Source organism: Bos javanicus, chromosome 26 (assembly GCF_032452875.1).
Source record: "Bos javanicus breed banteng chromosome 26, ARS-OSU_banteng_1.0, whole genome shotgun sequence".
Taxonomy (NCBI): Eukaryota; Metazoa; Chordata; class Mammalia; order Artiodactyla; family Bovidae; genus Bos; species Bos javanicus.
The window spans coordinates 9188192-9213535 of record NC_083893.1 but is presented as its reverse complement, the minus strand read 5'-3'; the positions used below and the strand labels follow the sequence as shown (position 1 = coordinate 9213535).

The following is a 25344-nucleotide window of genomic DNA, read 5'->3' as shown; positions in this document are numbered from 1 at the left end:
TGCAGAGTTCCAAAGAATAGCAACAAGAGATAAGAAAGTCTTCCTCAGCCATCAATGCAAAGAAATAGAGGAAAACAACAGAATGGGAAAGACTAGAGATCTCTTCAAGAAAACTAGAGATACCAAGGGAACATTTCATGCAAAGATGGGCTCGATAAAGGACAGAAATGGTATGGACCTAACAGAAGCAGAAGATATTAAGAAGAAGTGGCAAGAATACATAGAACAACTGTACAAAAAAGAGCTTCACGACCCAGATAATCATGATGGTGTGATCACTCACCTAGAGCCAGACATCCTAGAATGTGAAGTCAAGTGGGCCTTAGAAAGCATCACTATGAACAAAGCTAGTGGAGGTGATGGAATTCCAATTGAGCTATTTCAAATCCTCAAAGATGACGCTGTGAAAGTGCTGCACTCAATATGCCAGCTAATTTGGAAAACTCAGCAGTGGCCATAGGACTGGAAAAGGTCAGTTTTCATTCCAATCCCAAAGAAAGGCAATGCCAAAGAATGCTCAAACTACCACACAATTGCACTCATTTCACATGCTAGTAAAGTAATGCTCAAAATTTTCCAAGCCAGGCTTCAGCAATACGTGAACCACGAACTTCCAGATGTTCAAGCTGGATTTAGAAAAGGCAGAGGAACTAGAGATCAAATTGCAAACATCCACTGGATCATCGAAAAAGCAAGAGAGTTCCAGAAAAAACATCTATTTATGCTTTATTGACTATGCCAAAGCCTTTGACTGTGTGGATCACAATAAACTGTGGAAAATTCTTCAAGAGATAGGAATACCAGACCACTGACCTGCCTCTTGAAAAAGTTAGAAGCAACAGTTAGAACTGGCCATGGACCAACAGACTGGTTCCAAATAGGAAAAGGAGTATGTCAAGGCTGTATATTGTCACCCTGCTTATTTAACTTATACGCAGAGTACATCATGAGAAACGCCGGGCTGGAAGAAGCACAAGCTGGAATCAAGATTGCCGGCAGAAATATCAATAACCTCAGATATGCAGATAACACCACCCTTATAGCAGAAAGTGAAGAGGAAAAAGCCTCTTGATGAAAGTGAAAGTGGAGAGTGAAAAAGCTGGCTTAATGCTCAACATTCAGAAAATGAAGATCATGGCATCTGGTCCCATCACTTCATGGGAAATAGATGGGGAAACAGTGGAAACAGTATCAGACTTTATTTTGGGGGGCTCCAAAATCACTGCAGATGGTGACTGCAGCCATGAAATTAAAAGACGCTTACTCCTTGGAAGAAAAGTTATGACCAACCTAGACAGCATATTCAAAAGCAGAGACGTTACTTTGCCAACTAAGGTCCGGCTAGTCAAGGCTATGGTTTTTCCTGTGGTCATGTATGGATGTGAGAGTTGGACTCTGAAGAAGGCTGAGCACTGAAGAATTGATGCTTTTGAACTGTGGTATTGGAGAAGACTCTTGAGAGTCCCTTGGACTGCAAGGAGATCCAACCAGTCCATTCTGAAGGAGATCAGCCCTGGGATTTCTTTGGAAGGGATGATGCTAAAGCTGAAACTCCAGTACTTTGGCCACCTCATGCGAAGAGTTGACTCATTGGAAAAGACTCTGATGCTGGGTGGGATTGGGGGCAGGAGGAGAAGGGGACGACAGAGGATGAGATGGCTGGATGGCATCACTGACTCTATGGATGTGAGTCTCAGTGAACTCCGGGAGTTGGTGATGGCCAGGGAGGCCTGGCGTGCTGTGATTCATGGCGTTGCAAAGAGTGGGACACGACTGAGTGACTGAACTGAACTGGGCTCTACAATCCTTTTCAGCAGTAAAATTTGATAATGGTTAAATAGGTTTTTAAACAGGTGGATCTAGAAATCAAATCACAATGAAGAATGTTTCCCAGAGGTTTTATGAACACAACCTATTTACAAACAGATAGGTCCTATCTGAACAATTAATCTTTGTTAAGAACATTATGAGATAGTCCAAGACACTTAATGTTCCCTACTCTTTTTTGAAAAGCTGCTTCAAATAACAACAATGAAAACCATACAAGGAAGGCAAAGAAACTCCAAAAGTAATACATACCTTTGCATCATCTATGTCAAAAACATCACACCAAGGAGATTTAACACCTTTAATTGCCAGGTCAAAGGAACAGGTGAAAAAAGCTACCTGAATTAAATCTGAGGAAAAAAGAAAGAGTAAAATTTGTGGGTTACTATTTTATGCAGTTTTCCAAAGGCTGAATATCTACAGAATGCCAAGGATTTACTACATAAATCATAGTTTGATTCTGTTAATTTTAGAGGGTTGGAAAAGGGGAGATAAAGTTATAAAAGGTTTTAATCCCCAACTTGAAAATTAGCAATAACAAGTGACATTTATTGAACAGTTATTTTAAGTACACAACAATTTATAACTATTAAGAAGAAAGTACAGAGAAGGATATAAAAAAAGAGAGAAGAAAAAGGGCAGAGTTAAGTGAGGAGTCAGGAGGAAGGTGAAACAAAGGGTCAAGAAGGAGAGAAAGAGGGAAAAATCATACTATGAGACCTGACTCTGCCACTAATTATCTTGGGTAACTCATTCTAGGCTCCCTGGATCTTGACACAAAATAGGCAAAGCATTTATCCTTTTGTTAAGCAATAGTAAAGAATATATAATTAATATATCTATAACACATAAAGCGTACCTATATTCAAAGAGAAAAAACAGAATAATCCAACAACAGAACATGGCCATGGTTTATAAAGAGGCAATTCACAGTAGGAATGAAATAACTAATAAACATGAAAGGATGTTCAACCTTACAAGTAACCAAAGAAACACAAAATAAAGCTAGATATCATTTTTCATTAATCGAATTGGTAAAAGTCAAAATGACTAATAATATCCACTATTGGATGAATTAGGGGAAATGAGCATTCTCATATATTGCTGATATAAGTTTTTCTACACTTTCAGAGAACAATTTGGTAGTATATGTCAAGATGTCAAATATTCATGCTCCTTAATCCAATAAGTCTACCTATATTTGTTTATCTTATAAACTCTCAAGTGCATAAAGCAGACTATAAGGATGTTCACTGTTGCATTATTTGAAAGAGTTAAAAACTAAGAAACACTTCAGTAGAAAAGTAATTTCCTATACAAAGAATCTGGACTGTATTAGCTTCAGCCTCTCTGACCAGTAAAACTTAATGATGGGGTAAATAATTTTTAACTAGTATTGACCTAAAAATGTATCATATATATATTTGAAATAACACAATTTAAAAAAATTACTCAGCTGCATTTCTAAATAAGAATAAATTACAAAAAATACATTCAACTTCACCTTTCTATGTAAAAACAAAGGTATTTAAATAGCTAAAGTATTTTCAAGCAGCTCTCTGTGCCAGGTACTGTGTTAATGCTTTGCATGAATAAATCTAATACAATCCTTCCAATAATCCTATGAGGCAGGCACAATTCCTATTTCTGTTTTACACAGAAAGAAACCATGACATAGTTATTAAGGAACTAGTGATGTATAAAGATCAGAGAGTTATTCAAAAGTATAACAAAGTCAAGAATCAAAAGCAAACAGTCCAATTCCAGAACCCATGATTTTAACCATTATGCTAATATTGCCTCCAAAAAGTTGCTCTCACCCAATCAGTAAAATACAAATTTGTTGTTGTTTTCAGTTGCTAAGCCGTGTCTTACTCTTCTGCAACCCCACAGACCATAGCCCACCAGGGTCTTCTGTCCATGGGATTCCCCAGGCAAGAACACTAGAGTGGGTTTCCATTTCCTTCTCCAGGGGATCTTCCCGACCCAGGGATCAAACCCATGTTTCCTGCATTGACAGGCAGATTCTTTACCACTGACTCACCAGAGAAGTCCAAAACACAAAAATCCTTGTCAATTCAGAGACTAGAAACAGTTTTTTAAAAAAAAATCTTAAACAATTTTAAATGTCCACTAACAGAATAATGGCTAGATACTGGTAGTTATATAATGTAATTCTATACATAAGTATAAATGTAGAACTAGAATTATATGCATTAAATTAAAAAAATACAAAGTTGAATTAAAATCAAATTTCAGACTAATATCATAGTTTGACATCATTCCTAGAAGTTTAAAAATCTGAAAATTATATCCCATTTAGGTACATAAATTTAAACATTAAAAACTGACATGGGATGACTTAAATGCTCAATTCATAACAACAGTTACCTGTGGGGAGAAAAGGAAAGGAATGAGATCCTGGAGAGGGCCTTGCTTGCTTGCTAAGTCACTTCAGTCGGGTCCGACTCTGTGCGACCCCATAGACAGTAGCCCACCAGGCTCCCCCGTCCCTGGGATTCTCCAGGCAAGAACACTGGAGTGGGTTGCCATTTCCTTCTCCAATGCATGAAAGTGAAAAGTGCAAGTGAAGTCGCTCAGTCGTGTCTGACTCTTAGAGACCCCATGGACTGCAGCCTACCAGGCTCCTCTGTCCACGGGATTTTCCAGGCAAGAGTACTGGAGTGGGGATGCCATTGACTTCTCCGGGAGAGGGCCTAAGGGCCCTCAATTTATTTACAGCAACTAACTGAAGCATAATTTTAAAATCTGATCAAACTAAGTTGTGGGTATATAGATACTCATTATATTACCCTTTATTATCATCTATGTACTTGAATTATTTCCCAAATAAGTAATTTTTAAAGCTCTGCAAATGACTCCAATGCATAGCCAGTTAAAGAAAGAGAAAAAACTCAATTTTAAATGCTACTAGGCATCTTCACTTTTCTGATCCTTCGGCATTCCAGGTGGTGCAGTGGTAAAGAATCTGCCTGCCAATGCACGAACTGCAGGAAACTGGGGTTTGATTTCTGGGTTGGGAAAATCCTCTGGAGGAGGGCATGGCAACCCACTCCAGTAATCCTGCCCAGAGAATTCCATGGACAGAGGAGCTTGGCGGGCTACAGTCCATGGTGTCACAAAGAGTCGGGCATGATTGAGCATGCACTCACATAAAGCATTTAGACACCAGATCAACAGATGCTAGCCTACTTAATTTGTTCCCAACATCTCCTACTTCTAGTCCTTGGAAATTTATTCACACTATAAAGAAATTACACTCTATATATAGATTGATCAGTATCTGCTATATGGATTACACATTCTTAGAAAACAGGGGACATTTTTTTATTATTTTTCTTAATTTCTCATTGCTAGGTGAGTATGTATCCTGGTTTTCCACCTGCTCTCCCAGCACAATTAATAATAGTGTTTCCTTTTACCCAGGTTGCAGAATAAATTGCAGCCAACCCATCACTGCAACAGCTTATGACAGATATGTCGGTTCACTTTCTCAAAATCTCTAGGATAAAAGCCTCAAAGGAAAAAAAAAATTACACTTCTTCTCTAGAACTTTATCCCTTTCAAACATTAACATGTACTTCTGAACTGCTTTAAAAGCTAAAGAATTTTTATATGATTTTCCATTTGTATTACTTTAGGAGGAAATAATTCAGAAAAGATAATTTCTGTTTTGTAAATAATGCTTGGGGTTGAAGCTTCACATAACTTTTCCCTCAAAAAAAAAAAAAAAAAAAAATCCAGTATATATCAAGAATTTTGTGCATTAACTTACATAAAACTCAAAGAAAAATCTGAACGCCAAAATAGTAAGCATGAGATATAAATCTTCTTGACCTAGAACACATTATTTTCTCAATGTAAAATCAATTGTGGTCCTTTAAAAGGAATAACTTTATGCTTCTGTATTATTCCATATTTACAGTTTAAAAATCACTTAAATTATTTCAGAGTTCAAATGCAACATAACAGGCACATTACCTGCATTTAAGTTGTTGACTGGCACTTGCAAAATATCTGCAACTTTTTTTAATATGTTCTGCATTTCTGGTCCAGTTTTGAAGGCTTCTACGTGATAAAGAGCAGTAGCATTCCTTTCCACTTGAGTTAAAAACTTCTCACAATGATCAAAGAACCTCATTAATTTATCATTAATTCTTGGAGGTCCACACTCCATATCTGAAAGGAGAAAAAAATACTGTGTGTATACATATGTGTGTGTATATATATACACATATATACATATATATATGTACATATACATCCATTGATAGGAATGATAATTTGAAATTATTGAAAATTTTGTTTCAAGTATAAAGAGGAACACTAAAAACCTATTCACACCTCAACATATCTGAAATAAGTAAACACACTGCTTATGAAAGACATGGGGCACAACTATCTCCCACTTGTAAAGATAGTTCACGAGAGGCTGAAAAATAGACGCTAAAAAAGACTAAAGAAACAGAGAACATCAAAGGTAAAATAAAATGTTAAGGCAATACTACACTATGAAATAAACTGAAATGAATGTTTTCTTAAAGAAAATAAAAAATGATTTGACATGAATGTCATAAGAAGTACAAAAATGTATTACATAGGTACTGTTTCTATCAGGCATAGAAAATTTGAGAAATCAAACTAAAACTTAGCAAAGATTCTAATAACAAGGTGAGAGAGAATTCAAGATAGACTCTGTTTTACTACTTTAATCCAAAGTCTAAATAAAGAGTATTTTATTTTATCAACTAACTTTCTCAAATCTATGTTACTTTACAAAAAGACTAATTTGGACAAAAACTATTGACAACAACACAAGATATATTAAAGTTTCAGATATTATGTATTTCATTGTGCTAGACGTTTCTGATTTGGTTTATTTTCTAATTGGAGCTCCTACATAACTTTCCATTAAAAATTTTATATGTTACATTATTTCCCCAATTAAGGAACAAATGCATACTAGAAAAGCATTCATAATCATGCTCAAACTACTGGGATGCCTTTTAATTTTTCTCAGTCGTATTTAAAATACACAGATTTTCAGTCATCATTTCCCCCAAAATTTACTATGACAAGAACACTGAGTACTAATAGTACATAATATTGTTTCTGTAATTAAAATGAGAAAACTATGTCTTGTTATACCGTTTTGTTTTGGATGTGTCTGTGAAAATCTATGTATGTGTATTTATTCATTTCAAATCCTGAAATGAATAATTAAGCCCACTGAATTGGCAACTGGATTACAGTTCTTAAGAAACATCTTGACTGAGAAAATAAGTCATCTTTATCATCTTTTTCTGTGGCCTCAAAATTTCCTAAGTAGATCTGGATAATTCACCCCTGCTATTATCTAATTACTGCTGTTCTTTAAACAGAAACAAAGGCATTGTTCTGTTTCTGTAAGAATACAAAATCCAATTCAGTGGCTTCCCTCCAAACCCCAGATGTACAAAACAGGCAAAACAATTGTCTGTAGATAATAATAATGCAGCTAAGCAAAAGGTTTAATCTCTGAGACTGAAAATGGTGAGGGGCAGCTTATCCTGAACTATTTTGACCCAGGGCTAGCAAAAGCTAATTCTCACAATGCCATTTAAGGGCAAAAACTCATTCATCCCTCTCAGAAGGTCCAGTAGTTCCTTTCTGGTATACACTAGTGTATACCAACATTCAGCTAACTTTAAAAAACTGTGGGAAATTTTCACTCATACTAATGGAAAAAAGTCTAGCTATTTAATTAAAAAGCACAATTCAACAAGTGACTAAACACAAGTCAGCAAAATAAGTTACCCACAGAGCAGTAACATGACAGTGTCAATGGAAGACCCCTCGGAGATGGCTGAACAGCTGAAGAGAGGATGCTATTTGAGAAATGACAAACCAGTCTACTTCTAATTTATTTTTCACTTGGGCTTTTTAAAGCTAAACGATGCCTCACCTCAACTTTGACCTTAAAGCTGATCAAGAAGTATTAACACTTACTTATCTCTCTGGCACAAAAACGTCATGTTTTCATTCTTATCCTTAAGTTATAGGACAAATAGAAGTTGTACATATAGTGCAACGGTTAAGAGATCAAGTTCTAAATCATTTTCCCTGGGTCCATACCCAGTCATCTGAAATTAGGCAAATAATTGCTTCTATGTCTCAACCTCCTCACCTGTTAAGATGGGCGAAAATGCCATCAACTTCAGAGAGCTGTTGTAAAGATTATGTGAAATAAGTGTGAGGCATGCCTGGCACACAGCAAGCATTAAGTGTTTGCTATTATTATTGTTGTTGTCTATGATTATTAAAACACTTTCTAAGGAAAAAAGCATCATTCCGGAGAAAACAGAAGGCCTGGATTCCGGGCCTGACTCTTAATCCTTAAACTAAGGAAGGACAATCAGCAAGGGATATTCTTGGGCTCAGCATCATGACCTGTGAAATAAGAACAATGCTGGATGATCTCCCAAACTTTGCAAAAGCATAAGTAATGGAATAAATTAGTAAAGTACTGCGCCATGACCATGGACCGCAGCTACAAAGAGAGGAACTCTACAGTACATGCAAGAACAAAAGAGAAAAACGCAGAGCAGTAAAGAAAATCCGAGGGCAGCTTCCTAAAATAGGTTGTAGGTCTAGAACTGGTATCTGAAAAAGTTGTTAATGAAAAAAATAAAACAACATCCAAATAGTATCAGAGGTAAAGCCTGAGGAAAAAAACTCATAGACTGTATTAAATTAAAAAAAAAAAAAAAAAAGGTGCGCCCAACTGTGGAACTCGCTGTCAGAGAGAGGAAAGGGACAAGGGTTGGTGCTCAGAGAGAGAAATTCATTTTGGGAATGGATGATCAAAAACTGCCCTGGCCTGTCTCTTTTACTACTGGATCCCCCAACGTCTACTACAGCTTCCTGTACGTAGAAGGTAACCAAATTCATCCCTGATAAAAGAATAAATGAACATCATGGATGTATGTATGAGAAGTCAAGAGCTGAACAGCCCAAAGGATGGGCGCGGGGTGGGCGGAGAAGGACGGGGAGGCTGGGGTCAGAGGGAAGTGAGGAGAGGCTGGAGTCGGGGAAGTCCAGGATCTGGGGGCGACCCAGGGTGGTCACCTGCGATGTCGGGTGGCGGTAACCCCGGGTGGTAGTGCTGCCAGAGCCCTTGCAGGAAGGCGGCGCCGCTGTCCACGCAGCGGTGCTTGGAGCTGGTGACTAGCTGCAGGCGGCCGTAGTTCTCTCGGCTGAAGAGGGCAGGGAAAAGGGAGGCCAGGCGCAGGGCCAGCTGTCGCATGTCCTGCCGCCCCTTCTCCACCAGCTGCCCGTCCATCCAGTCAGCGTACCACAGCGGCCAGTCGGCCAGCGCGGCGCCCAGGTCGCCGCGGCCGGCAGCGCGAGTCCGGCCATCCTCGGCCCCGCGGGCCTGCAGCAGCCCGTGCAGCTGCCGCAGCTTGCGGATCTGTTTGGTCGTCGGGTAGCGGGTGCCATGGCGGATGAGGGCGACCAGTTGCACCGGGGTGCAGGTCTCCTCTAACAACTCCGGGTCCCGCCGCGGCACTTCGGGGTCCGGCAGCAGCCCGGGGTTGGCATCCTCGTAGCGAGTCTTGGTGCCAAAGTAGGGGCTGAGCGCGGAAACCACACTGTTCTCCGGCTCCAGGAGGGAGCAGCGAGAGAGCGACGAGACCAGCGCCACAGCCAGGACCGCGACGGGCGTTGCGGAGACCCTGACGAGGCTGCACGGGCCGCGGGGCATGGTGCGCTGCGACCCGCGGAGGGTGACGTACCGGCTGGGTCGCCGACTTCCGGCTCCGGTGGGCAGGGGGCGGGTCTGAAGGGCGCTTCCGGCCGGTGCCCCCGGGATTCTCAGAGAGATCTCAGCACTCCGGCTCTGAAGCGGTAACCGTGGCTGGCAGAGCACCGAGAGGACAGGCGGGATGCTAGAAGGAGCCCAGTGGACTCGTGGCTCAGGTGAAGCCGGCAGAAATCTCCTAGGACTTTTGGAGATCTGTGGCTAAGGTGGAGCCTGCATCTCCTGGCCCTGGAACGTGGGCGAATTTCCTCATAGCTGGCGCCTCAGGGACTGACTCAAAGACTCCCCCACTGTTTTCATTGTCTTGGTTGTGAATGAACCCGGATTCAGGCTTAGTCTCCAAAGCTGCCAAAACAGGACACGTTTTAACAGCTGACTCTTGTGTCATCATTCTTAACATTGTACTCTGTTTTTCAAAATGTAGTTTGAACCGCTGCATCAAATCTGCCTGAAGCCTTTGATGAAAATGTAGATTCGTGGTTCCTGCCCCCAAATACCTCCTAAGCCCAAGGTTTTCCTACGTTTGCGTTGCCCTTTTACAGCAGGCAGAGAAGAACCTGGAAAGAGGCTCAGTTCTCCAGGAAATGTAATTCCTGAACTTTGGTATTGACATGGAGCGGCAAAGCTGACATCAACGAAACAGCATCCCAGAAGTACTGGCTTGATACCGAAGGTTTAGCAAGTAGAGACAGCAATCCTAACAACTCGGGAGCGTTGAGTCATGGTCCAATAGATTTACTCCATTATTAAGTATGAGCTAATCTTTGTGAAGCAAACGAGGTCTGTATTTACCACCACTTTGAGTCCAGACTCTTCCTCCCACATAATTACATTTTTGTAGGTTATTGCTCAGAATCTCACTCCAGAAGTTATAAATCTGAACAGTACCTTGGTTTCCCCACTTGTTAGTCTCTCAGTCGTGTCTGACTCTGCAATCCCATGGTCTGTAGCCTGCCAGGCTCCTCTGTTCATGGAATTCTCCAGGCAAGAATATTGGAGTGGGTTGCCATTTCCTTCTCCAGAGAATCTTCGCAGGGATCAAACCCGGGTCACTTGCATTGCAGGCAGATTCTTTACCATCTGAGCCACCAGACCCTGTCCTTTTCCACTTGAATCCTAGTTTATATGCCAGCTAGGAAAGAGTATTAAAGAAATTATGTATGCTCAGTTGCTTCAGTCGTGTCTGACTGTTGGCACCTCTGTGGACTGCAGCCTGCCAGGTTCCTCAGTCAATGGGATTCTCTAGGCAAGAATACTGGAGTGAGTTGCCATGTGCTGCTCCAGGGTGTCTTCCTGACCCTGGGATTGAACCCGTGTCTTCGGCATTGCAGGCGGATTCTTTACTGACCGAGCCACCAGGGAAGCCCAAAGAAGTCATAGAATGATCCAAATAGGAGGAAGTTTGGGTTATGTTTTTCTAAGTGTAGCTTTTCCTTCAAAGACACTTTTGGTAAGTGTCTTTTGGTAATTGCTCATGGTAAGTCCATCTCTAGCTTTATTCTTTTTATCCATAAAAGTGCCCCTCTGGTCCAGAAACAAGTACCTGTAAATGTTAAGCAGTAAGGAAAATGGTGTAAAGTCAAGAATAGATTCCAACTTGAATTCTTCAAAATTTTAAGAACCATGACAGGTAACCATTTTTAGAATATGTTCTTTTTTGTTATACCATGTTTTGGAATGTTAGTGCCTGAATACTTATGTTGGTGATATTTCACAGAGCTGTGCTCAAATTAATGTTAATGAACATCTACTCTTTCTTTATAGACTTCCTTTTTAAAAAACTTTTTTATTGGTGTATAGTTGATTTACAATGTTGTGTTAGTTTCAGGTGTATAGCAAAATGAATCAGTTATATATATATCTACTCTTTTAGATCCTTTTTCCATATAGGACATTACAGAGTATTGAATAGAGTTTACCGTGGTGTACAGTAGGTCCTTGTTAGTTACGGTTCATTAAGCAAACATTTGTGCCACATGCATCTCACTGTTTTACTTAATACATAGTGTATTTTACTTAATAAAATACATACATTTTATTATGTATTTACTTAATACATACATGTATTTAATAATCACCTCAGGCTTCCCTGGTGGTCCACTGGTTAAGAATCTGCCTGCCAGTGCAGGGAACAGGGGTTCGATCCCTGTTCAGGGAAGACTTCACATGCTGCAGAGCAGCTAAGCCTGTGCACCTGGAGTCCTTGCTCTGCAAGGAGAAGCCACCGAAATGAGAAGCTCATGCCCTCCACAACTAGAGAAAGCCCAAGTGCAGCAATGAAGACCCAGTGCAATGATAAATAAATAAATAATGATCACATCTCATGACCAATCTTTTGAGTCCTCAGGAGCTACGAAATCCTAACAGCATCATTCCTTCCTAATGCAACAATCTTTAGAGAATTTGTTTAACTTCCAAAACACTAGATTTGCCCCTAGCTTGATTTTATTTTTCTTCCTCTAATTATTCACCTGTTCATTTATGCTGATTATATACTTACATAAACCAATTCCAATTATTTTTGATGTCAAGCCAGAATGGCAAATGATAAAATAGAATTAACTTCATGTTAATGTTTTTGCCATAATGTTTTTGGCTAGGAAAATCTAGCATGACGAGAACAGAAATTTCGTAAGCTTTGTATCCAGACCCCAGCTCAGTGACTCATTAACCTTGGAAAATTACCTACGTTCTCTGAGGCTTGGTTTCCTTATCTGAAAATAGGAATATTAGAACCTATACTGCAGGAATTCTTTGCGAATAGGAGATGATTAAAGCCTACAGACTGCTATGAATTATATTTTTAACCGTAAATAATGTTCAATGTTGTTATCATTCCTGTGCTGAGATGCTTAGTTCTCTAGCAACTGTGCAGTATAAACTTTCATCTTAAAGTGAATGACCTCCACAGACAAAACACACATCAAAGATCATTTCATAACTTTTCTTTAAAAAAAAAAATCCACTCATCATAAGAGGCTGTGGGCATGGCAACAATGTATTTGACAAATCTACCACAACACAAGAGATGAAATGGAAAATTCATGGTTCTCCTTCCTTGAGATGAAAGAGGGTGGAACCAAGAGCACAGAGAATTCAATTTGGACCGAAAGGAGAGGAGACTTTATCTTCTGAGGGAAGATTGGAAGGATGGATACACAGTTGGATACATTTGTTAGTCTAGCAGCAGAGAATTCATGGATTTCATGCCTGGTGGTCTCACCTTCTTCAGTGACACAGGAGGCAAGATTGTCTGAAGAGATGGGGGAATGGGAATTAAGTCCCATGGAATGTGGAAATGGCTTAGGTTTGTAGTGAAGAGAAAAGGGGAAACAAGCAGAAGTTTGGGTTGTTAGCTCTGAGACAACCCAAATGAAAGACTTGAATTGCACGTGGCTATACAATTTTATCCAGAAGTGAACATTATCTGTTGCGTCAGAGTGGGAAAAAAAAAAAAACAATTGTTCTATATTATTCTAATTTGTCTTAAGTAGAACTTCTTTTCTAATCAATTACTACATTAAAGAATAGGTTATTTGTCAGATTATTCATAGGACTTTTAAAACAGTAAAGTAATTCCTCTCAAGATTACATGATGACATATATTTAGTATTTTACATTACAGCTACCTACTATACTTTTAAAGATGTTATTAAAATATTTTCCTGGTGGTCCAGTGTTTAAGATTCTGTGCTTCCAAAGCAGGGGGTGAGGGTTTGATCGCTAGTTGAGGAACTAAAATTCCACATGCTCTAGGTGTAGCCCCCCCGCCCAAAAACAAAGATGAAAGATGGCTTTCTGGTGAAGTAAAGATAAAGAAAAAGCTAAATTCTATGTGGAAAAGGATAGTCTTTGAAACGACAGTAAATATTAAGAACATGATTTCTAAAGTTAGAATTCCTGGCTTTTAAAATTCCAGCTCCATCACTTAATATCTATGATATCTTAAATAAATTAAAATTTTGCCTCAGTTGTTTTCTGTAAAGTGCACTCATCTCACATGCTAGTAAAGTAATGCTCAAAATTCTCCAAGCCAGGCTTCAGCAATACGTGAACCGTGAACTTCCTGATGTTCAAGCTGGATTTAGAAAAGGCAGAGGAACCAGAGATCAAATTGCCAACATCTGCTGGATCATGGAAAAAGCAAGAGAGTTCCAGAAAAACATCTCTTTCTGCTTTATTGACTATGCCAAAGCCTTTGACTGTGTGGATCACAATAAACTGTGAAAAATTCTTCAAGAGATGGGAATACCAGACCACCTGACCTGCCTCTTGAGAAAGCTGTATGAAGGTCAGGAAGCAACAGTTAGAACTGGACATGGAACAACAGACTGGTTCCAAATGGGAAAAGGAGTACGTCAAGGCTGTATATTGTCACCCTGCTTATTTAACTTATATGCAGAGTATATCATGAGAAACGCTGGGCTGGAAGAAGCACAAGCTAGAATCCAGATTTCTGGGAGAAATATCAATAACCTCAGATATGCAGATGACACCACCCTTATGGCAGAAAGTGAAGAGGAACTCAAAAGCCTCTTGATCAAAGTGAAAGAGGAGAGTGAAAAAGTTGGCTTAAAGCTCAACATTTAGAAAACGAAGATCATGGCATCCGGTCCCATCACTTCATGGGAAATAGATGGGGAAACAGTGGAAACAGTGTCAGACTTTATTTTGGGGGGCTCCAAAATCACTGCAGATGGTGATTGCAGCCATGAAATTAAAAGACGCTTACTCCTTGGAAGGAAAGTTATGACCAACCTAGATAGCATATTCAAAAGCAGAGACATTACTTTACCAACAAAGGTCCGTCTAGTCAAGGCTACGGTTTTTCCTGTGGTCATGTATGGATGTGAAAGTTGGACTGTGAAGAAGGCTGAGGGCCGAAGAATTGATGCTTTTGAACTGTGGTGTTGGAGAAGACTCTTGAGAGTCCCTTGGACTGCAAGGAGATCCAACCAGTCCATCCTGAAGATCAGCCCTGGGATTTCTTTGGAAGGAATGATGCTAAAGCTGAAACTCCAGTACTTTGGCCACCTCATGCGAAGAGTTGACTCATTGGAAAAGACCCTGATGCTGGGAGGGATTGGGGCAGAGGAGAAGGGGATGACAGAGGATGAGATGGCTGGACGGCATCACTGACTCGATGGACGTGAGTCTGGGTGAACTCTGGGAGTTGGTGATGGACAGGGAGGCCTGGCGTGCTGCAATTCATGGGGTCGCAAAGAGTCAGACACGACTGAGCGACTGAACTGAATGAAACTGAACTGAACTGAAAGTAATTATCTCACGGGATTGTCCAGAAGATTAAATGAAACAGTTTCCATAAAAGCTTTATTAGCTTTATTAGTTCCTGGCCCCAAATAAGTATCAGTTACTTTTAGCAAACAAAATTAAAATGTTTATTATTGCTTCTCCTTTAATCAAGTAGATTGACAAGTAGCCAGTTTTTCATAGATATCTATTATCTCACAGCTATATCAAGCAACTTACCTTGTGCCTTTGCCAAGAAAGTTTTGTCTCTAGTATCTCAGTGCCCTGCTGTTTCATCTTTCCTTTGCAGTTAATTGATTTGGTGCTTACTTGCTTTTTACTGTGAAAAAAGAGATCAGCAGAAGAGGTGTCCATGCTTCAACCACAGTGCCTTCAACCTTGCTTGAATGTAGAGGTTGCAAGGATCACAAGCTCCACAGACTGCAGGATAGCTTTGCTCCAAAGGAGCTCATCGCCATATTGTTCTCCAGCATAGCAAAGCTAATGTGAATTGTTTAAGTTGTTTCAACTGATGAATTAGAACTTCACTGAACCACACAGCAATAATGGAGGTGACTTGCTATTTTACTTTCTGTATTATACCCTGCTAAGGGAATTATTTCGGAGAAGGCAATGGCACCCCACTCCAGTGTTCTTGCCTGGAGAATCCCAGGGACGGGGGAGCCTGGTGGGCTGCCGTCTATGGGGTTGCACAGAGTCGGACACGACTGAAGCGACTTAGCAGCAGCAGCAGCAGCAAGGGAGTTATTTGGCAGTGACAAAGCTTCTCTTCTGGTGTTCTACTGTCAGAATCCTAGGATGTTGATGTTGGAAATTTCCCCCTCCCATCAAATACTGGTTCTAAATGCACAGAACTGTTTGAGAAATCAGATACAAAACTATCATAAGTTTAAATTACCAATATTCTTTCTATGCTTTCCTACTCCCATTAATAGCAGGAACCTGTAGCTTTTCACTTTCTAGTCCTGTAACAACTTTCAACATGCCAGAAGCATAATTCCCTCCAGAAGTCTCCTCCATCCAAAATATCGATATATTGCTTCCCAGGTGGCACCAGTGGTAAAGAACCCGCTTGATAGTACAGGAGACATAAAAGACACTAGGTCAGGAAGATCCCCTGGAGGAGGGCATGGCCACCCACTCCAGTATTCTTGCCTGGAGAATCCCATGGACAGAGGAGCCTGGCGGGCTGCAGTCCGTGGGGTCAAAAAGAGTCTGACATTCTTCTCCCTTATATTTTTTAAGAACAAGTACATACAATAGCAATTGTATTTTAACATTTTTTTCTGAAATGTTAGTTTTCCAAAATTGAAAAATATTTTTGACCCGTGGGATCTTTTAGACAATTTGTCAGCTGACTTTGAAACCATGAGTGTTTTTGTTTTTGTTTTTATCATTCCAAACAGTGGGGAACATCCAGAACAAAAGTTTATTAGTTCATCAGGAAGGCAGTTTTTTTTACTTAGTTTATTAATGGCAATTTCACTTTTTTCTCACTAGCTCAGGCAGTAACCAGTCTTCTGTTAGTTCTTGTTCACTGTTTTGTAGCATAAACTCATCTTGTTGTTTTGCTTATATTATGTATCAGTAAATATTAAAACCCAGTTAATACTTAAGCTAGAAAAGCCATGTAGGCATCTCTGGACTCATACACTTGGTTGCAGCCACTTTAGTAAAATAGGGTGGATCACATGCCAGTGAAGCAACTATTATGGTTCCACAAACAACACCTCTCATTATCCCACTTTACTTTTCTTGTCTTACATCTTACACTGCACGGTAAGGCATCTAATACTTCCCTGATTCTGTACTCCAAGAGTAAGTAGTTGTTGCTAAATCATTCACTGCTTAATACCTTAGATGCAGGGGTATGGTGAAACCTTTTTTGATTCCCCAATATTTATTTCATATATTATATAAAGCATACTGTCAACAAATATTTGTTTTAAGAGTGTATGAATGAATAAATAAAATAGAACAGGCTGTATGAGAAGCTAAAATAATATAGCTTTGCATTTGTTCAGTGTAATTATTTCCCCAGCTATCCCCTGGCATATGAAGAACAATATTTTTATCATGTTTGGGTGTGGAAATCAAGAGGTTAGATGCCTTACCTAAAGTCATCCAACAAGCATTTGGTAGAACCAGTTCTAGAATGTGATTGATGGAAACAGCGCTATACTTAATGCCTATCATATTCCTGACAAATGAACAGTGACTGTGAAGAGTGTCACTTGTAGCTGAGGCTAAAAAATAAATTTTACACAGTATAATACTATAGTTGTTGGGCTTCCCTGGTGGCTCAGCAGTAAAGAATCCACCTGCAATGCAGGAGACACAGATTCAATCCCTGGGTCGGGAAGAGCACCTGCAGAAGAAAATGGCAGCCCATTCTCATATTCTTGTCTGGAACATCCCATGGACAGAGGAGCCTGGTGGGTGACAGTCCATGGGGTCACAAGAGTCAAACACGACTTAGCAACTAAACCACTGCTACCACTAGAGCAGTTACTATTGGCTAACTATGCAACATTTAGTCCCCATATTTTCTTGGAATTAATGTGCAGGTAGTTGCCCCTCAGGAAGATTAAACTAGTCCCCCCTCAGGAAAAACATCCTGACTGGTTTAAACTAATCCTGGTAACTCTATTTTTCTTAACAATTTTAGTTTAAGAAGAACGTATGATTCAGTTCCAGCCACTAAGATATGAAGGTCAGTCTACTGGGAAGTTTCTGGGCAAGTTTTTTTGGGCCTAAGAAAGAATCAAATGATGGAGTGATGATTAGTCAATGGTCAATGGATTGGAGGTTCTGTTGAATCAGAGGAATATTGCAGTTGGCACAGTAAAATACTCTGGAAGAAAAGAAAATGGTATTTAGTGAATGAAATGCTTAATGGATATTTTGGAGGTGGTACAGTGGTGGTTATTGATTAATGGAGACATTTTAGAATATAAGATTAAGAAAGCTTAACCAAGGTAATTTATAGAATACAAATCTTTTAGAAGTAAGGAGGTTAAAAAAAAATGAGAGGTCAAGAAATTTTGAATCAAAATTTTGTTCCTGGTTCTATATTCTGTTCTTATTGGACTTAAGCCCCAGTAGCGTCTCACCTTCCAGTAGCCTGTGCACCTCACTGCCCACCCCACCCCTAAAAACCCCCACCTCATTCAGCAACAGTTCCATGAATGTTATTAAAGTATTTTACATAGACATTTTGTTTTTAATGGATGCCGTTGAAGGTTGGAAAGATGAAAAAGGTCAGCAGCACAAAGATGTAAATAATTTTAAATATAATCTTAAAAACCTTCATTCTTAAAATAAAAGAGATACACTCAAGGAAGAGGCAAATGCCCTGGACACTACCATGTCTGAAGATAACTAGACCTGCTACGTCATCTTGCTACCAGAAAGGAGCCAGCTTGAAAACAAAGCTAACACAATGAGATCACACAGAAGAAAAGAACCTGTCTTAGATAATGCTAATGAGCCGATGGATTAAACCTGGAGTATACTTACTATGAGCTTCTTGTCATCTAAGGTGATAAATGCCTTTACTGTTTAAACCAATGTTTCATTATTTTCTGTAGAAAGTGAAAGTGAAAGTGAAGTCGCTCAGTCGTATCTGACTCTTTGCGACCCTGTGGACTGTAGCCCATCAGGCTCCTCTGTCCATGGGATTCTCCTGGCAAGAATACTGGAGTGGGTTGCCATTTCCTTCTCCTTATTTTCTGTAGAAAGCCTCCTAATTGGGGTAAGTATTGCTATCTATTAACCACACTTAACCACTTAGGATGTCCTTTCATGCTTTTCTTGATTTCCCTTAAGTCATCTACTGAGAATAATAGAAAATCATTGATGGTGATTTTCTGATTACAACCCATTAGATATGACTTTGGGTCTCTGAATGATCATAGTTAATAAAGCATAGGAAACACTGGGAAAATTAGGAAGTGAGTGGGTAGGATGAGACACCTGGTGATGGAGGTGATCCTGGTCAGGTAAAGTGAAATGTAAGCCAAGTGGGAGATGCAAATGAAAACAGAGAGAAGGCAACTATTCTTTTTTCTGAGTGGGAGGGGGCAGTATTCAAATCTTTACTTATTCTTTAATTTAATTTTTATTTTATGTTGGCATATAGTTGGTTTACAATGTTGTGTTAGTTTCAGGTGTACAGCAAAGTGAATCAGTTATACATATGTTTATTCTTTTCATATTCCTTTCCCATATAGATTATTACATAATATTGAGTAGAATTCCCTGTGTTGTACAGTAGGTCCCTGTTGATTTTCTTTTTTATACATATTTGTGTGTGTATATTAATCCCAAACTCCTAATTTATCCCTTGCCCCTACGTTTCCTGCTTTGGTAACCATAAGTCTGTTTCTGAAGTCAGTTTTTGAGTCTGTTTCTGCTTTGCAAATAAGCTAATTTGTATCATTATTTTAGATTTCACATATAAGCAACATCATATGCTATTTGTCTTTCTGTGTCTGACTTACTTCACTTATAGTATGATAATCTGTAGATCCATCCATGTTGCTGCAAATGGCGTTATTTCATTCTTTTCTATGACTTAGTAATATTCCATTGTATATGTGTACCACATCTTGTTTATTCAATCCTCTGTCGATGGACATTTAGTTTGCCTCCATATCCGAGCTATTGTAAATAGTGTTACAAGGAACATTAAGGTACATACATCTTTTTGAATTATGGTATTCTTCAGATATATGCTCAGGAGTGGGATCGCTGGACCTATGGTAGCTCTATTTTTAGCTTTTTAAGGAACCTCCATACAGTCCTCCATAGTTGAATGAATTTACATTTCCAACAACAGTGTAGGTTTCCTTTCTTCCACATCTTCTCCAGCATTTACTGTTTGTAGAATTTTTTTTGATAATGGCAGTTCTGACTGATATGAGGTAATACTTCATTATAGTTTGGATTTGTATTCCTCTAATAAGTAGTGAGAAGAAAATGACAACCCACTGGAGAAGGAAATGGTAATCCACTCAAGTATTCTTGCGTGGGAAATCCCATGGTTGGAGAAGCCTGGCAGGCTACACTCCATGGGGTTGGAGAGAGTCAGACACGACTTAGTGAATAAACAATAACAATAATAAGTGATGCTGAGCATCTTTTCATGTGCTTTTTGGCCATCTGTACGTCTTCTTTGGAGAAATGTCTGTTTAGGTCTTCTGCCAATTTTTTGATTGGGTTATTTTTTGATATTGAACTGCATGAACTGTTTGTATATTTTGGAGATTAAGCCCCTTGTCAGTTGCTTCATTTGCAAATATTTTCTCCCATTCTGATGGTTGTCTTTTTGTTTCATTTATGATTTTCTTTGCTATGCAAATAAAAAGTTTAGTTAGTCCCCATTTGCTTTTGTTTTTATTTTCATTACTCTAGGAGTAATGGATCAAAAAAGATCCTGTTGTGGTTTATGTCAGAGAGTTTTCTGCCTATGTTTTCTTCTAAGAGTTTTATAGTGTTCAGCCTTACATTTAAGTCTTTAATCCATTTTGAGTTTAGTTTTGTGTATGGTGTTAGAGAATTTTCTAATTTCATTCTTTTACATGTAGCTGTCCAATTTTCCCAGGATCACTTACTGAAGAGACTATCTTTTCTCCATTGTGTATTCTTGCCTTTCTGGTCATAGATTAATTAACCATAGGTGTATGGGTTTATTTCTGGACTGTCTAGCCTGTCCCATTGAATATATTTCTGGTGGTTTTCTTTTTTCTGGTGACAGTACCATACTCTTTTAATTACCATAGCTTTGTAATATAGTCTGAAACCAGGGAGCCTGATTGCTCCAGCATTGTTTTTCTTTCTCAGGGTTGCTTTGGCTATTCAAAGTCTTTCATGTTTCTGTACAAATTTTTGAGTTTTTGTTCTAGTTCTGTACAAATTCCATTGGTAATTTGATAGGGATTGCATTAAATCTGTACATTGCCTTGGGTAGTATAGTCATTTTGACACTATTGATTCTACCAGTTCAAGAACATGGTATATCTTTCCATCTGTTTGTGTCATCTTTGATTTCTTTCATCAGTATCTTATAGTTTTCAGAGTACAGGTCTTTTGTCTTTTTAGATAGGTTTCTTCCTAGGTATTTTATGCTTTTTGATTAAATGGTAAATGAGATTGTTTCCTTAATTTCCTTTCCTGATCTTTAATTGTAGTGTATAAGAAATACAAGAGATTTCTGTGTATTAATTTTGTATCCTGCAACTTTACTGAATTTATTGACTATCTCTAATAGTTTTCTGGTAGCATTTAGGATTTTCTATGTAAAGTATCATGTCTTAAGCAAACAATTTTACTTCTTTTCTAATTTATATCCCTTTTATTTCTTTTTATTTTCTGATTTCTTTGACTAGGACTTCCAAAACTATGTTGAATAAGAGTGGTGAGAATGGATATCCTTGTCTTGTTCTTGATCTTAGATGAAATGCTTTCAGCTTTTCACTGTTTAAAATGATATTAGCTGTGGGTTTGTCATACGTGGCAGAAGGCAACTATTCTGAGTAGAGCCAGTCTTAGGGACATAGGAGCCATATGTTCGGGGGAGAGTTGTGAAACGCATATTATAGTAGTGACATCAACCCATGTTCTTCTCTCCAGGGAGAAGTCAATGTTCATGGGATATGAGAGAGTGCTTGTCATGCTTGTTTTCTTCAGAAACAGACCAAGTTCGGATGTGTCTCATGATAACATGATGGTCTAAAAATGAGAGGCTTGATTTTAGTTTTTCCTGTAAACATCCCAGAGGCCCCTTGTACTACTTTCTTTCAGCCTGGCACAAGTCTCATAAACTACAAGATAGCCTTAACATTCAAAGTATGGTAGTTTTCCCTCATGACCTTTGCCCTTTTCTAAATATAGTATCTTCATAATGACATAGTAATATTCTTTTGCAAATTATATGAGAGCTGTTCACATGGATTTAAAAAGTAAATCTAACAAATAGGTTGCTCTTTGCCCGATGACTCAGAGATTATTATTTATTCTTGCATTTTAGAAAAAATTAATTCCTGAGTATGTTAAATTCAATTGAATTTGAAGCCACAAAGAGGAAAGAAATAACAAGAATTGGAGTAGAAATAAATGAAATGGAGACTAGAAAAGCAATAGAGAGGCTCAATGAAGCCAAAAATTGATTGTTTGAAAGAAAAAAAAAAACAACAACAAACTGGACCAATCTAAAGATTAAGAAAAAAGAGAAAATACTCAAATTCTAAAATCAGAAATTAAATAGGGGATATTATCACTGACTTTACAGAAATAAAAAGTATTATAACAAACATGGGAGTGGGTAGCCAATCCCTCCTCCAGGGGAATCTTCCCAACCCGGGGACTGAACCTGAGTCTCCCACATCGCAGGTATATTCTTTGTCATCTGAGACAGCAGGGAAGCCCCTATAACAAACACACAAACTACCCAAACTAACTAAAGAAGAAATAGAAAATCTAAATCGACCTATAACAAATAAGGAGATTGGATCAGCAGTTGGAAATCTCACAACACAGAAAAGCCTAGGACCACATAACTGCATTGGTGAATTCTACAAACATTTAAAGAATTAACATGATTACTTCTCAAACTCTTCCAATATTTAGAAGAGGAAAGAATACTTCTTAACTCATTTTATGAAGCTATAATTATCCTGATACTAAAGCTAGTCAAAAAGACACTACAAGAAAACTGTGGGCCAATATTCCTAGTGAAAGTAGATATAAAATTCTTCAATAAAATGCTAGCAAATAGAATTCAGCAGCATGTTAAAAAGATCACACACCAAGACCAAGGGGGATTTATCCCAGAAATGCAAGTGTAGTTCAACATATAAAAGTCAATCAGTATAATTCACCACATTATAGAATAAAGGAGGAGAACCATATGTCCATCTCAACTGATGTTGAAAAAGCATTTGACAAATCCAACATTTCTTCATGATAAAAACCCTCATTAAACTAGAGATAGAAGGGAACTGTCTCTACATGATAAGGGCTGTATATAACGAACTCCCAGGTAACATCATCCTCAAGGGAAAAAGACTGAAAATTGTTCTTGGTGTTTGAAAGACTAAAATCTGTGCTTGGTGTTTGAAAGTCAAACATTCAGAAACCGTAAATGTTCTTGAAGAATAATATATTTTCTTAAAGTTTCTGGGGTTGCGGGGGAATGTTCTCCTCCGTGTTAAAACTTCTTCATGGACTTCCCTGGTGATCCAGTGGTTAAGATTCCATCTGCCAGTGCAGGTGACACAGGATTCAGTCCCTGCTCTGGGAAGATTTCACATACTGTGGGGCAGCTGAGACTGTGTGCCGCAACTACTCTCTAGAGCTTGCGCTCCACAACACAAGAAGCCAGCACAGTAAGATTGTGCACTGCAGCTAGAGAGGAGCCCCCACTCTCCATAACTAGAGAAAGCCAGTGCGCAGCAGTGAAGATCCAGTACAACCAAAAATAAATAAATGAAAATGTTTTTAAAAAGGGAGAAACTTCTTTATAATGAACATTGTTACATTGTACATTAGGCAAAAGTATTACTTATTGAAGTTCTTAAATAATTGTTATTGTTCCTACTGGAGTATTTGATGTGTATTTTTTATATATATGTCTGCCCTGGTGGCTCAGAGGTTAAAGGGTCTGCCTGCAACGCGGGAGACCTGGGTTCAATCCCTGGGTCTGGAAGATCCCCTGGAGAAGGAAATGGCAACCCACTCCAGTATTCTTGCCTGGAGAATCCCACGGGGTCACAAAGAGTTGGGCACGACTGAGCAACTTCACTTTTACTTTATATATATACAGTTTGCAAACAATAGGAAATCTAAAGGACATTCTTTGAAGTAAGAAGCAGTGGTGCTTAATTTTGGGTTACTTATTATCCTCTTTTTTACGTGTGAATACAATAAAGCATTTTTAAAGAAGTTTAAAAATTTTTAAGAGAATATATGAAAACATTTGATGATTTGGGATATAGATAAGGAATGGCTGCTTTGTGTTTTAAAGGCATTTCTAGATTCTTAATATTTGGGCCAATTACTGTGATAGAGATAACGTGCTACTTACCTCAGAGTGGTTGGTTCAGATATGGTGATACAACAGAGTTGAAACAGAAAGGGCCAGTGTCAGGCCCAAGATAAATATGTCAGGAGCTGAATGCCCTCAAACCAAATCCCAATGATAAGATATCTATTCTTCACATGAGCAACAACTGAAGTGCATTGGATTAAACAAAATATTCATGTCTGTTACAGGATTAAGGAAGTGAGGAAAATGTAAAGTGATAACGTGCTAGTTACCTCAGAGTGGTTGGTTCAGATATGGTGATACAACAGAGCTGAAACAGAAAGGGCCAGTGTCAGGCCCAAGAAAAATGTGTCAGGAGCTGAAAGCTGTTTAAAATTTTTATCCTGAAGATAGAAATAATATTCTTATGAGAAATTGAACATTAAATATTAATCGATATGTATTAAATCGATTTTGCTTGTTGACACATTTGTTTGTTTGACAAACAGTTATTGAGTAGCTATGTGGTAGTTTTTAGGCCTCAGAATTAATCCAAAGCGAAACTGTGAATTATGAAGTTTCGTTTCAGTCATTTTGCCTCTTTATACTATGCTCCTTTTGGATCCTTCAGCCTTCCTTTTCCTCCTTCAGGTTTAAAAACTAATAACATTAAGACTCTGGTGACAGGAATGACAGGGCTCCTTAGGATGAAAGATAATTGTGTTCAGAGGAAAGAGAAGTGTGTGTTTAGGAACAAAGCTCTACCACATTGTTAAATTCTACTATTAATATCTGTGGATAGACAGAATTAGGGGGCACATAGTATTCTTTTTGCTTTCTATTGTAATGTTATGCCTTGCTTTCATAATATATGAAAAAAAGTACATATAAGAAAAGTAACAACAAAAAAAGGGTTAAAATTTTTTTCTACCATTTCAGTTTTTTTCTTTCTAATTCATTTTTAGTCCATCAGGCACACTTCGCTTGTTTGGCAATGTTCTTTAAATTGTTTAAAAACTTTTGCAAATTGATCAACACTAAATGTTTCGAAGTACTACAGACATTTATAACTTTTATGCATCATATAAATGTGAAGCTTGGTATGAGGCAATGAACATTTTAAGTTGTTTTAAAATTTAAGTATTGGACATTTAGAGTGCTCTCCACTTGACCCAGGGACGGGGGAGCCTGGTGTCTGCCGCCTATGGGGTCACACAGAGTCAGACACGACTGAAGTGACTTAGCAGCAGCAGCAGCAGCAGCAGCAGCAGCAGCAGCAGGAACTTGACACTATTAGTGATAGAGTTGAACAAATATAACTAGTTACTATGTTTAACCAAATATTTGACTAAATCATTGCTTTTCTTTGGGATCTTGAAGGATATAATATACTATGGAG

The 25344-nt window shown here is 38.6% G+C and overlaps 1 protein-coding gene across 5 annotated transcripts in view; it reads right to left on the bottom strand.

The window, feature by feature from the left end:
• Nucleotides 1-10723, bottom strand: part of MINPP1 (multiple inositol-polyphosphate phosphatase 1) — a 72621-nt gene extending 61898 nt beyond the window's left edge. The window contains exons 1-3 of one of the 5 annotated variants that reach the window (XR_009733727.1): nt 8956-10711; nt 5830-6027; nt 2080-2177 (exon numbers count right to left, since the gene is read on the bottom strand). Coding sequence is in view for 4 of the 5 variants with exons in the window: in XM_061402704.1 (XP_061258688.1) it covers nt 2080-2177; nt 5830-6027; nt 8956-9592 (933 nt within the window). In the remaining variant the exon portion in view is untranslated. Of the gene's footprint in view, nt 1-2079; nt 2178-5829; nt 6028-8955 lie in introns of all 5 variants that reach the window. The other 4 variants (XM_061402704.1, XM_061402706.1, XM_061402703.1 and 1 more) reach the window with 4 other exon arrangements.
• Nucleotides 10724-25344: the final 14621 nt, after the last annotated feature.